The sequence below is a fragment of the Elephantulus edwardii genome, unplaced genomic scaffold (assembly GCF_000299155.1).
Source record: "Elephantulus edwardii isolate Elephantulus edwardi_28Jun2011 unplaced genomic scaffold, EleEdw1.0 scaffold00170, whole genome shotgun sequence".
Classification (NCBI taxonomy): Eukaryota; Metazoa; Chordata; class Mammalia; order Macroscelidea; family Macroscelididae; genus Elephantulus; species Elephantulus edwardii.
The window spans coordinates 6,521,502-6,536,197 of NW_006399920.1; the positions used below are offsets into that span (position 1 = coordinate 6,521,502).

The following is a 14,696-nucleotide window of genomic DNA, read 5'->3' on the forward strand; positions in this document are numbered from 1 at the left end:
AAAATAATTAATTTAAATCCACCAGATGCTCTAAAGGAGATGGGAAATTTCTTCCTATGAAATTTACAGCCTCTTAAAAGTCTCTGAAAAGGGTCAGCAATGGGTCCAATGTTGAGTTTGGGTTCAAACTCAACAGCCCCTATTAACAACAATGGAAAGGTAAATAAAAATGAGGGCACTCTTTACTGACTACAATGGAACTACTACGTACTGGAGCCTCTTTTATTACTGACACATATTTTCCAAAGAAGGGAAGAATTTCCTGGTAAAGGATGTGAAAGGTTGCTTGGGACTGAGTCACAGAGGAATTTGGGTTGCCATCAATACTTGATGAGTAGTAGAAACAATCCAGGGACCTCTGGTGGGTTAGTGGTAAGGAGTTGCACTGCCAACCCAAAGGCTCGTAGTTCAAATCTACTAGCTGTTCCATGCGGCAAAAATGAGTAATCTCCTTCCATGTGATTTACCGCCTCTGAAAACCTCCCACAGTGTTAGTTATGAGTTGGCTCTGATTTCATGGTGCACAATAACAAGAAGAGAAAAAGTCAAGTTCCCTTTGATGGTGAATAAAACCGTAAGAGAATGGATTATTGAGTAGGGATGCATCAATAATCCTATAACAGGATAATGCTATTTTTCAAGTAGCCTGAGAGAGAGAGAGAGAGAGGGAGGGAGGGAGGGAGGGAGGGAGGAAGGAAGAAAAAGAAAAAGAAAAAAGAGGGAGCTCTGGTGGATCTCGTGGTAAGAATCTGTGCTGTAATTCCAAATGCATGCAGTGTGAATCCACCAGCTGCTCTGTGGGAGGATGGGCAATCTCCTCCTGTAAGATTAACTGCTTCTGAAAACTTGCCCAAGGGTCAGCTATGGGTCAGTTCTGACTTGATGGTAAACAACAATAACAACAGTCTTCAACAGGGAAATTCTTATTCCTGAAGGTTCTATTATTGCACTTCAAACATTTAACAATAGTTATGTAGTAAAGGGACCCTCACAACACAGTGGTCAAAGCATTTGGCTGTTAACCAAAAGGCTGGTAATTTGAACCCACTGGCTGCGGTGCAGGAGAAAGGTAAGGCGTTCTCTATCTGTTTCTGCCTGGGAGTCGTGCGGGCAGTTCTACTGTGGTAAGAGTTGTGCCACCAACATGATGGCAGTAGCTTTAATCTGTATTTTTATTCTGAGACAAATACCTAAGAAATCCAAAGTATGATAGAGCTGAAGGTCTTACTCTAAGTTAAAAGAACAAATCCTTTGAGGAGTAGAAACTAGATCTAATTTTTTATTTATGTCAAAAATGTAGTAAGAAGAGGATGGTAGGCATTATCTCATTAAAGCACCTGATTAATAGTATGAATTTTCAGATTTCTAAATTCCTAGACCTCTCAGGCGTATAATTTATCATTTTCCTCCTGTTTTTTTATCCCAGAAAAGAAGTCTTAATTTACATAATTGTGACTTTTCCAAATAAGATGATGTTGATCACTTTGACCTTCTTAAAATTCTGTAGCCTTTGTGCTTATTTACATAAGAGACTTATGAGTGTGACACCATAGTTAATGATTTAGCTCAGTTATCTGTGTGCACATTGGCAAGAAACAGGGTTTTTTAAAATTACCTGGGAGGAGGGCATTTTAAAAAATTGCTCAAAATTACACTTTATTTGAATGTCACCTCCCAGTTCTACATCCTCACAAGTACTTCCTTCACAGGCAGAGTTAACATGTCAGCAGGACGATTCAGGCCGGGCTTGTTGGCTGAGCCACTCACCAAGGCTTTGGCATTGGGGTTAGCTTTCTTGTCTAAGAGAACCTTGGCGACTTTGTAATGGCCACAGTGGGCGGCCACGTGCAGGGCTGTCAGGTAGTCGTTGGTGACGTCGTCCACAGGCACGTTATGCTGGAGCAGCAGCTGGACGCAGTTTAGATGATCCCCTTGCGTGGCCATGTGCAATGGAGACAGCCCATTCTGGAACACAGAAGGAAATCCCAATTTATTGTTTCAACGCTTAAGTCACAAATGTGCCCATCACAGGGTGCAAAGACAAACAGATGAAAACCCTAATGCTTTGTATAAAAAAACGTGCTATTTTTAAAAGATTCTGACAACTGTTCTGAATCACAGTTACTTCGAAAACTGGTCCTCCCATGTCTTACATCAATCTATAATACATCATCAAGGATAATCTCTTGCTATGATTTTAAAATAGTGTGCATTGGGTTATTAATAAGGATTATTGCTTACTATGTAGTCCACAAAGACTTCCTACAGAGAGCCACAAAGGTTAAGCAGCTGACATTTCTAATCCACCCTGGGGTATTCTGTGAGAAAGACCTGTTGATCTAAGGAAAGGGGGCAGCCACAGAAAGCCTTCCACCCAGTTCTACTCCAAACACACGGAACGGCCATGAGTCAGACTAGACATTGATCTCGTCAGGTGACTAGACACTGATCTCATCAGTTGACTAGACATTGATCTTGTCAATTCTTTCCTATGCACCTGGAAGTTGGACAGTGAATAAGGATGTCAGGAGAATAATCAGTGATTCGAATTTTGGCAGTGGTGAAGAAAACTGACTACCCTGTGAACTGTCAAAAGGACGAACAAGTCTGTCTCAGAGGAAGTGTAACCAGGTTGCTCCTTGGAGGCAACTCTGCCTCTCACACTCCGGGCGTGCTGTCAGGAGGAGCCAAACCTTGGAAATGGCATCACCAAGGGGAAGGTGGAAAGAGGGTCAGAAAAAGACAGAAGACCCTCAACAAGATAGAATGACATAGTGACTGTTAACAGTGGGCTGCAGCGTTTGGGAGGTCATGGGGATGGTGTAGGCTGGGACTAGGCTTAGTTTTGCTGTTTATAGGGTCGCTTTAAGTCATAGTCAACTCAATGGCACATAAACACGTTTTCAGTTATTACTTATTAAATTTTAAGGAGTTGGAATTCTTGAGACTCAAAGGATAAAAACGAAGTCAGAAATAGGCTTTTATGCAATAGACTGAGATTCCCCCCCCGAAACCTTATTAATAATACATTGATTTAATTTTTAAAGTCCAGATACATTTTATCTTTTATCAGGGAAGGAAGGAAAATAGTTTTCTTTTCCATAAATCTGGTGCCCCCTTGTGTCTGTGATGTGAAAATGCAAGATACTGACCTATTTACTGTTTGTCTACGTTAGATCAGCTGGTTTCAGTGACAAACTCAATCACACACAGTAAGAAATTAATAAAATATTTCATTTTAAAGGATTCAGTAATGAAATGAATGGGGTCAAAGGTAAATGAAACTCGAAAGAAAGTGAGCATAACATCAGTACTCAATGCATGTTTCCTAATCTAAGTAGGAATAAAAGGTATTAAGGTGTCAAAGTTATTTGACACAAAGAAAATATACTATGCTTTTATAAATAGTCACTTGGGTCCTACAAGCATGTAGGTTTCTATATAAGATGGAACTATTAGTCTTTCTATGTTTGCAACAAACATAGAATGAAATCAAAGACATGTGAAAATAATTGGTTTAAAGGATCATATAAACCTCAACCTCCAGGACCCTGAGACCAGAAGAAGTTGATGGTGCCCAGCCCTACTGCTGACCACTCTAATAAGGATAACAATAGAGCAGCCTGGATAAAGTGGGAGAAAAATGTGGAACAAAATTAAAAATCTTAATAAAAAGAGACTAGGGATACTGGTCAGGTAGAGACTAATGAAACCCTTGAGACTTTGACTGTTTGTTAGCCCTCAGGCCTGGAACTGCACTCCCCTCCTGGCTCAACTTTCAGTGAAACAGTGGAAAGGAATGTAAGGTGAACAACAGCACTGTGGAGGTCTCACTCTTTAGATAATAAATACAGGTGATCAAAAGAGCAGGACTGGCCCGATGGTAGGAAGGGTTTCAAAAGGAAAAAGAAGGGAAATGGCAACACAGGAGGAAGTGGGATTGATAATGTTACACTGTGGGGATTATAATCAATATCATGAATCAAAATATGTACAAAATGTTGACTGGAAAAACGCATCTGTTTCTGTAAACCTTCACCCAATTCACAATAAGTTTTTTTTGGGGGGAGAGGTTTCAGTCTTTTCAAGCATTCTTCTTTTTAAATATGAAAGCAATGTGAGGGAGTATGGAACAGTTCGACAGAACCCAAATCTCAAGAGCATCTCTATTCATTACCATAAGCTAATTTATCATGTTTAGGGAAAAGAAAATATCTTGACAATGAATTCAATATTCAAAACACTTTTCAATGACTATAATTATACCTTACAGATGTGTGGATGAGATGGCTTATTGCTAAATGCACTGTGCCAAGTTATTTTTCCCAATTTTATTTACAAAAGACATTTAAGAGGTGTAAAAAATTTCCAATCTATATATCTATAAATACGGAAAATTAAAAAATATATATTTATAAAAATTTAAAAATATATATTTAAATATACATATGCATAAAAGATTTCCTTTAGCTATTTTCACAGTATTATTAACTTACTGCTTTGTATTTCAACTAGTAGTGTTTCTTGAAGGCAAAAGGCTCATATTCATGCCCAAATACCTCCAAAACTACTGTTATCATAAATTCTATCAGGTAATGAATGATTCTACAGGACAGAAGAGAACTGCCCTGTGCCCTTCCCAAGGCTGTGGATCTGGACACACAGACGGTCTCATCTTCCTCCCTTTAAGTGGCTAGTGGTTTCTAAGAGCCAACTTTTTGGCTAGCAGCCAAATGCTTTTAGTCAGTTTTCCCATATTTTCCAGCAAAGAGCACTGTACATGCAGAAAGAGCTACACAAATATTCACGTAAATGTAAAGACCTCATACAATGCCTATCAGACAGGATATTTCTCTCTATAAAAACTCCTCTTAAACATTTTACACCAAAATAGAAACTAAGGTGCAAAAAGGGTGGGGATGTTTCCCATTTGAGATACTGCCACCCACAAGCATATGCCCTGGTTTATTTTCTGCCAAAACAATCCTCTGCTTTGTGTTTTGATATAGTCTTAGGGGGAAACACAATGTAAACAAAGACACAAAATCTGAGAAACAAATGACAGAGAAAAATAGAAACGGGAGGCAGTCTCAATAACAGAAGAAAACTCTCTAAGGATACACAAAATAGGGACACCTAGTGGGAAATGGAAATTTCTATTCTTGGGAAACCAAGAAAGAATTAGAAGAGTAAAGAGAAGATCAACTGCCACAAGAAGAGGAGTCTAACTGCATAGGGCACCCTCCTCAAGCTTAAAATATGGAGGCACTGAGAGAGCTCTGAGTTGAGGAAGATGAAAGTTGTGAAGAACTCTATAAACTGTTTTAAAGCATAAAAGGCACACACTCATTCAGCGGTTATCAAAAACATTTGCTGCCTGCCTCCTGTGTGACACATACAGTTCTAGGAACTGAACAAGGGAACATTCCTGCTTTCATTGGACAGGTAAGGAAGACAGGTAAGGCACCAAGCAAGTAAACTGGTAATTTCAAGAGAGTGCTAAGACCTCTGAAAGAAACAAAATATGGTCAAGTGATAGGAATTTCAGGGCATAGTGATGAAGGTCAAAGGAGTACAGGAGTCACAAAAGGACTCTCTGAGAAGAAAATGATATTTGAACTGAGAAATAAATGGTGATAAGACCTCAGAGGTCTGCAATCAGACTGAGGGAACAGAAAGTGCAAATAAGCTTGGTGTATTTATGAAATGAAAAAGTAATTTCACATTGATGTGCTAATGCAAGATAGGCGTTCATATCCTGGCTGCTGTGTGGGAGAAAGATGGGCAGCCTCTGCCTACAAGGGTTTGCAGCATGAGGGCTCTGATGAAGGGGTGGCTATGAGTTGGAATGGATTTATAGTGGTGGTTACGGTTTTAGGGAGCTCGGGTGGAGTAGTCTACAGGGACCTGTGCTGCTAACTCAAAGCCAGGCCTCTCTGGAGGTTCGAATCCAACAGCAGCAACTCTGTAGGAGAAAGATGGGCAATCTCCTTTGGTGAAATTTACAGCCTTGGGAAGCCACCGGAGGATGAGCTTTGAGCCAGTTCTCATTTCCCAGTAGTGAGTGGGGGATATTTGATTTGGGTTCAGACTGATAAAGCCAGAGTAAGTAAAGAGTTAATAGGATAGCTAATAGAAGTATTATCAATCACACTGTGAGTACTGTAATGTTGTAGAAGTAAATGTGCAGGATAGTTGATTGAAAAAAAAAAAAAACCAATAGGCTACAAAAATTTTCACCCAAACCACAATAAAACATTTTAAACAATGAAATCTGGGAAACGTGAGCAGTGGAAGGAAGTTGAAATTTTAAAAAGTCTTGAAATGTTCTCAGAAAGGTAAAAGTTGGCAGTGCGTTAATAAAACTATAACAGGATCTATGAAAATTTTATCAGAGGACAATAATAACAAAATGTTCTTTAAAATTTAAAACATAGAAAAATCAAGGAAATCTCACTGAGTAAGATGGGTTCAATAATGTATACTGCATTGAAACAAATGAGGGAGAAAACAGTTTAAAAGGGATATGTGATTAGGTATTTTTGTCATGGCAGGAGTCTAGAGTGAAGGCTGCATAGTGGAGTGGACCTGGGGGGAGGGATTGTAAAACAATGAAAGAATTTTTCTTGTACTTTTCCAAGAGGGTGGTGTACTAGGGTGGAGGGTTGGGAGGGGAGAGAAATGCAACAGTGAATGAATGCAAATCCAAAGTCTCTGTAAATTTTCATTGAAATTAATAATAAATTAAAGAAAAAACCCAAAAAACCATAAAAAACAAACAAACAAACAGAACATATAGACAATGAGATGAACAACAGGAAAGAAAATATAAGACCATTTAAGAATAAACTCAAGAAGTCTGATTACCAACTAACAGGTGCTTCAAAGAAAAAATAGGAGTAAATTGTCAAGGAAATAATATTGACTGTTGAATCTCATGGAATGTCCTGCTAATGAAAGAAAAACAACAACAACAACAACAAAAAACCCCAACCCCAATCCCCAAAACAAGAAGCCCCGTTGTAGTACATCAATATGAAATGTTAACCAATTAGGGCTGAAGAGACTATTTAAAAGGCACTAAATTAATTGCACAGGAGGAGATTGCCCACCCTTTTCCCACAGAGCATCTGGTGGTTTCAAACTGTGTGCTTTACGGCTGCAGCACAGCTTCTACCACTAGGCCATCCCAGCAAACTTCCCTATGTGCAGCTACAGAGGAGCAAATGTGAAGGGGCCATCATAAACAACGAAAAATTTGTGGAACACAGAGAAATGGGTGTATAATTCTGTTGGGTCGTATCTCCAACACCTTACCAACATACACTCAGCATTTCAAAGGAGTTATGGAACTGTTCAGACCACAGTGATCCTGTCTAATCTCCACTCCAGTTGCTGAGGTACAACACAACTAGGACAAATATGTGCCTTTAAAATTTTGACAATGTTCCGTAGGAAAAACTCTCTATCAAATTTCATGTAGCTTCTAAAAATGATCAGTGTAATGAAAACAGTAGTGACTAAGACATAGTTTGCATGTTCCAAATTTTAAAACACTCTTTTAAAAAGAATGTTAAGTGGTTTTACCTGAAAAAAAATCTAAAAGATCCTGAATATAACATTAATTCTTCCCCCTTTCATATTAATTATGTATTCCTTCAGATGTGTCAACTTTCCCAAAGCTCCAATCTTTACCAAAGATTCAATCTTTCCCAAATTTCCATATTTATCCACTAATAGTCTTGGCTGATTTCATGGTCTATATACTCTCAAACGGAGTAGCTAGCGGAAGAGAGCTAGCATTCAGAACTGAAAGAGTTTAGATATTTCCCCAACAATCAATTCATTCTGAGGTGTAAGAATATAAAAAAAAAAATAAAATCAGGCAATATGTAATCCTGAAATAAAATCTAAACTGTAAAACACAAACACATAAGCACATTAACTTAGTGATGTATGTATTATCCATAAAGGCATCATTAAGTCAAACTTATTTGGGGGTTGGTCTAATTGCTAAACTAGAAACTATGTCATTTTCAATGTGGTTAAAACAAGGTGGGGCTAAATAACAAGTAGAAGGCGTCTCAGCTAAATATAGCCTAGGTCCAAAAATCCAGGAAGAAATTACCTTTGTTTTTGAAAGAATGGGGGCAGCTCGATCAAGCAGCATCTCCACCACCTGCTCATGTCCGCTCCTTGCTCCACAGTGCAGCGGTGTCAGGCCATCCTGTTAAACAAGACAATGTCAATTAGCTTCCATGTAAATTCAAGAGATGTACGCTGTCTCAAGAACACAGCATCCTGTAGAGCAGTAAGCATTAAACATCTGTTCATGTGTCTTAGAAAAACAATTTCACATTTTTAGGCTGAGCACTAAATTTCTACATTTGTTTAAGCAGTTTCAAATACGTAATTTGCCAAATAGAGTAGTCACAGTTCTGTTCCACTTAAAAATATTACCATTGCCTTTCACTTCTGAATATAGCCAATGGATGTGAAACACTATAGTAGTCCGAGATAGTATAAGAATAAAAATTTAAAATAGAGACCTGTGATAGAAATTTTACATCATTCCTTTTTCTCCTTGCATTCCTATTTTCATCCCATTCTATTCCTACATATCATTTCACTTTTATATAATACAACTCTATGCTTTTACTGGTTACCATATTTTTGTCACAAAATTGAATAAGTTAAATTTAAGAAAGAGATAAAGATTTCCTGGTTAAATAAGCATCTAGGTTTCAAAAAGAAATCTGACTGGAGCTATCATTAAAATGATTTTAATATGAATGATTAAACAGTAAAAACACATAATTTTTTTGTTCAACAAGGGCAAGTTTATTTAAAGATTTTTACTTAATTATATCTATATTGTCCCCACAAACAGCTCATGTATCTATTAATGAGTCCTAGTGGCCTTGTGGCAAGAAGCCACACTGCAATCCTGAAGGTGCACAGTTTGAGGCCACTAGCAGCTTTGCCGAAGACAGATGGGCATTCTCCTCCTGTGCGATTAACTGCTTCTGAAAACCCACCAGAGAGTCAACTATGGGTTGGTTCCAACTTGACAGTACACAACAACATTACTAGAATGATACCAGGTTAAACATCAATGATAGTTCTAATTTGTGCTTTTATGTATGTAAATGTTAGGAAGTCTTATTTGCATCAATAAGTTGATGAACTCTGGTTAAGAGAAGTGTTACTAATTCTCTGAATGTCCTCTCTGTTATATACCAACAACCATGTAATAATTTTTGGTAAGAAATTCATTTTAGTGATCTATCATAGGATATCAGTTTGAGGACAAAGGTGGACCTGATTCAGACCATGGTCTTTCTGATCACTTATTATGCATCTAAGACATGGACAATGAATAAGGATGACAGAGTAAGAATTGATGCCTTTGAGTTGAGGTGCTGGAGAAGACTGCTGAACATCCCTGGATGGCCAAAAGAATAAATAAGTATGTCTTGGAGTGGTTGCAGCCAGAATGTTCTTGGGAGGCAAAGATTCATCTAACATACTTTGGGCATGTTGCTAGGAGGGTCTATTTCTTGCAGAGGGACATGATGCTCGGAAAGGTGGAGGGTTGGTGAAGAAGAGGAAGGCCCACAACCAAGTAGATTAACACGGTGACTGCTGCAATGGGTTCTAATGTGTCAGGAAGTGGGAGAAAGGCACAGGATAGAACCGGGTTCAGATCTGTTGTTCAGAGAGTCACTATTGGTCATACTTGACTTGATGTCACCTGACAACAACATCATAGCATAATTTGACCAAATATTTTATTTTTGCCCTTTTTTTGGGGGTGTCTCTGTGTGGGGGCTTTGTTTTGAAAGCAAAGTTCTTAAAACTGTCTAAAGCAAGAGGATTTGCTACCCAATTATTTGTGTCTTGCAGTTTATAATCACAAACACTAGTATTTGAAGTCATCGTTCCATCAAGGCTGTTTATATACACTGGGGCCATAATCAGACCTTTCTTCAGGATGGAAGTAGAGAAGACTAAAAATTCACACTTTCTCGATTTGGTGGAGTCTAAAGAGGGTTGCTATGAATTGTACTCAACTCAATGTCACCTCACTCCAAAGATCCAAACTCTTTAGACAATAACTGGCTTATACCTAACCGATGTAACTTTTCCTTTTTAACCAATTTCCTAACAGGTATAGTGTATTAAGTGTTAGGTTACAACAAAAACTCAGGGATTCTATTCCACCATATGCTCCAATGGGGAAAGATGAGGCAGTCAGCTTGAGTTGAGATTTACAACCTCAGAAGTGAACCAGGAGTCAGAATTACCTTCAGGGCTGTGGGTTGAGTGGGTTTGTTTTGGGTTTACTCTCCTGTGACCCACAAAGTGGGTCTTCAAGATTGTCAATAACAAACTGTAATAACTAACTGACTGCACTTATGACTGTTTTATTTGGACATGATTTTAAAAACATTAAGCCTTACTCAATAACCTCACCTTACCAAGCCTTACTTAACTTTCTTGTTATTGCTACAAAAACTCTTTTAACTTTTTCCTACAGTAGATGTTCCTTTTCACTTTTGGTATGGACATTGTATTATTTGTGAATCCACTGGTTCAGCTCAAATAATGTGATCTTAAGTTAAAATGTTATCTCAATCTGTTTTATTTTCTCTGACCAAGGATCATGATGAAGGACGACTGACAGGATCTCTAACGGAAACGGTCGGATTGAGAATACCTGATAACTTGAAGTGGAAATTTATTCACTTAAAACTATTTAAATGGCCCCAAGCCCTTCAAAATACCCCATTTGAAGATTACTGTGTTTGACACTTTATATCTACCCTAAGGATAGTGCTATTCTAAAATACAACAAAATTTGATTCAGTGTATTGTCTTGCAATAAGTCTTTCCATATTCTAAGCAAATTCTAAAAGTAAGCATAATTATTCTTGTTATTCTAAAGTATAAGCAGTAAAACACAGGAGAATTTTTAAACAGGTAGCCAAATCTAAGTAATATTAAAATGCTTTTATAAAAGAAATGTGCTGATTTTTATATTCTTTTACCATTTTAAATAGTCTTCCTTTTATAAAATTTAAAACAGTTACCTTTACAAATCAAAGTAATCCAACAAAAATCTTTTAAATATAAGCTGTTTTTTTTTTTACCAAAATAACATAAATATAGAGACAGACCTTTTGGAAAAACCCAGAATTTACTGGGTGGAGAGAAGGGGGAACACCTCTTCCCCTCCAAACAACAATGTACATAAATGAAATGCAATATAAACAAATTATTGTTTGCAAACCAATAATTTTTTTTTAAAAAAACAACATAATTTATAAATGTCTGCTCAGTCATACAAACCCTAAAAAATCCCTAAACCAAACAAAATAACACCATGAAAAAGAAAAATAACCACAGCCCTCATGTTACTGGATCCACAAATCAGCCCTTGATAAGAGCGGTCCATAATCTACAGACTTATTACATTTGGGAAGCCTATTGTCAAGAACCTCACCAAAGTACTAAGGAGCAATGAAGTCAGTTTAAAGACTAAGATGCACCTAATTAAGGTCATGGTCTTTTCAATGACTTGCTATACATTTGAGATACAGGCAATGAATAAGAATGACAGAAGAAAAACTGATGCCTTTGTGGTGTTGAAGAATACTAAATATCCCATGTACTGCCAAGAGAACAAACAAATCCATGTTGTAGAGAGTGAAATCAGAGTGCTCCTTGGAAGCAAGGATGGAGAAAGTTTGTTTCACACATTTTGGGAATGTTAGAAGGGGACATTCCTAGGAAAAGGATATCATTCTTAAAAAAGTGGAAGGTCAGTGAAAGAGAAGACTCTCAACCAGATGGACCAACACAGTGACTGCAGCAAAGAGCTCCAGTGCGTCAGAGATGATAAGAACGGCATAGAAAGAGGCCTGGTTCAGGTCCACTGCTCATAGGGTTGCACTGAGTGTATGCAATCGTACGTCACCTAACATCATTCCACATGCTACACAAATCACACACACTGCAGGACAATGTTTACCTTTAAGGAACTAAACATTTGTAACCACTGTTCCTGAAATAGCTTCTAAGAAGTAGGAGATGACTGTGCTTACATAGAAAAAAAAGAACTATTTTCCCCAAACTCATTTATCCTTGCAAAGTTTCCTCTTCAAGGCAAATGCAGCAAAGGATTCAAAATATTTATAGTTGAGTGAATTCCTTTGGCTTTCAAAGAGTGTGGCTTGCTATTCACTTTGCTGCTTTGTTATGAAGGGACGATTACACAAAACGGCTAAGGACACAAAATCTTTAGCCAACTTACCTAGCAGACTCTAGGGAATTGCATTTGGTGGGTTTGGCTTGGGTTTATCTCTATCTCAGTGAGCAACATGAAATTTTTGTAGTATTCTTATAGACACTGTCATTGATTTTATCTTTTAAAGAAAAATTTTCATTAGGGAAAATATCCAACTCATTTCAGGTTAAAGAAACAACTCTACATGCAATGCTCAGCGTCAGCCATTTCCTCTGGACCATTCAAGTTTCATCTACAATCTGATTGATTTGCCTGCCTTTTGTTATTTCGAAGCACATCCAAAACATTCATGTAATTTTTAGCCTTACAATGACCCCTAGAGGGAAAGGGTATACAGTCTCTAGTTTAGACATGAAGAACCTAAGTATCAAAGAGATTGAGTTATTCATTCGAGTCCGTGCAGGCTAAATACAGAACACAACCAAAGCTACTGGGCCCGTCTTTGAGAAATATTCATGATGTCTTGGGAGGTTGATTAATATAAGACCTCTAAGTTCAAAGTTTAGTCCCCTTTAGTCTTCTTCTGATGGTGCTCTGGTGGTGCAGCATGCGGGCTAACCCAGAGGCAGGCTTCTCTGTGGCTGAATGCACCAGCAGCTCCATGGGAGAAAGATGGGCAACCTCTTCACCTCTGAAAACCCACTGGAGGGCCAGCTACGAGTCAGTTCCAACCCACAGCAATGACTAGCACAGCAGCAATAGTCTTTTATCTATACGTTAGCTCATTTTTATGTAGTAAATTAAAAGATTGCTTGGAAATTAAAATAAATGTTGGGTTCCCCCCCCCAAAATCCTACAGAACTGAAAGATTTAGTAAGGAAAAAAGTTATAGGTTTATCAGAATAGCTACAAAATTTTATGGATCTAGGTGGCCTAGTGACAAGAAGCTGCACTGCAATCCTGAAGGCATGTGGTTTGAGAATACCAGCTGCTCCACAGGAGAAGGATAGGCAACCTCCTCCGGTGCAATTAACTGACTCTGAAAACCCAAAGGAGGGTTACCTATGGGCTGGTTCCAACTTGACTGTACACAACAAAGTCATTATTCCTATAAATAGTCTTGCTTCAATGACAAAATCAGTTGGTTCACCGAGGTAAAAGTAGTCAGTTCTTCCCTGCTGGAGTAGGAGGGACAATCTCCTCCTGTGCCAGTCAGATCTGATTTGATGGTACATGTGTGTACACACACACACACATCATCATCATCATCATCATCAGTTCTAGATGAGCTGCAAAGAGATCCCAGATCTCTTTCCTGTGCAGCTTAACCTGTACAATTTTTAAAACTGCTTCCAAAGAGCTACTACAGTCCCCTAGTGATGCCGTGGTTAATCACTTGGCTGCTCCCTGAAAGGTCCATGTCCAGAACTTACATGCCACTCCACAGAAGAAAGATGTGCCAGTCTGCTCCTGTAGAGATTACAGTTTGACAACTTGATGGGTGAATTTGACTCTGACTCTGGTCTCTATAAATCAGAATCTACTTGAGGGCAATGTGGATGGCTTTTTATTCCTCTGCCCCCCGGTCTCTAAGCCCTTTGAATCTTCTACACATTTGCTCTGGGACTTTTGAGAGGTATATAGCTTTTCAAAAGTCCCCACAGGAGACATGCCTTATCAGGAAGCAGTACAAGATGTCACGACTGCTGTCTGTATGGGCGCTGCTGGCCCAGCCGCTGGAAGATTTACAGGTCAGAAGACTGGTGCCGACAGCTAAGGTAAGATCTTTAATTAGAATCACACACTTTATAGTCATGAAGACAGAAACAGAGCAGCTGAACCATTGCAAGACGAAGAATGCCTCTCCTCCAATGAGTCACACCGAACAGGCACCAATTTAACTTACTACCTGTTTTTGTTAAAAAAAGAAAAAGGGACATTAAAAATCAAACACATTTTGAGCTGATTTCTTACGCTTTAAAACAAGTGAGTTTTATTATTCACTTCCCCACACTTACACTGAAATAGAAAATACAACCAAGATGGGAAATTTTTTACTCTTTTTAAAATTTATTTATTATTTTTTTTGTGTGTGTGTGTACTGTCAAATCAGATCTGACTGGTACAGAAGGAGATTGTCCCTCCTTCTTCAGCAGAGCACCTGGTGGATTTGAACCGTGCACCTATGGAACTGCAGTGCTGCTTCTTGCCACTAGGCCACCAGAGCTCACCCAAGACAGGATTTTTTTTAAAATATTTTAATTTATTTATTTTTCATTTCAATGAACATCTACAGAGATTTTGGAATTTCATTCATTCATTGTTGCACCCTTCTCCCTGCCCACCCCACCTCACCCCCCGCCATTTGCTCCTTTCCCTGAAAAGCAAAAGAAAAACTCCCTCATTGGTACACAATCCCCCCCGCACCTCCCCCAATCCCACCCCC

The 14,696-nt window shown here is 38.5% G+C and overlaps 1 protein-coding gene across 2 annotated transcripts in view; it reads right to left on the reverse strand.

Moving 5' to 3' along the window:
- ANK3 (ankyrin 3, node of Ranvier (ankyrin G)) overlaps positions 1-14,696 on the reverse strand; it is a 662,526-nt gene that overhangs the window by 165,931 nt on the left and 481,899 nt on the right. For both annotated transcript variants that reach the window (XM_006895588.1, XM_006895587.1), the window contains exons 9-10: positions 8,129-8,227; positions 1,768-1,965 (exon numbers count right to left, since the gene is read on the reverse strand). In XM_006895588.1, coding sequence (XP_006895650.1) covers positions 1,768-1,965; positions 8,129-8,227 — 297 coding nt within the window. The remainder of the gene's footprint in view (positions 1-1,767; positions 1,966-8,128; positions 8,228-14,696) is intronic.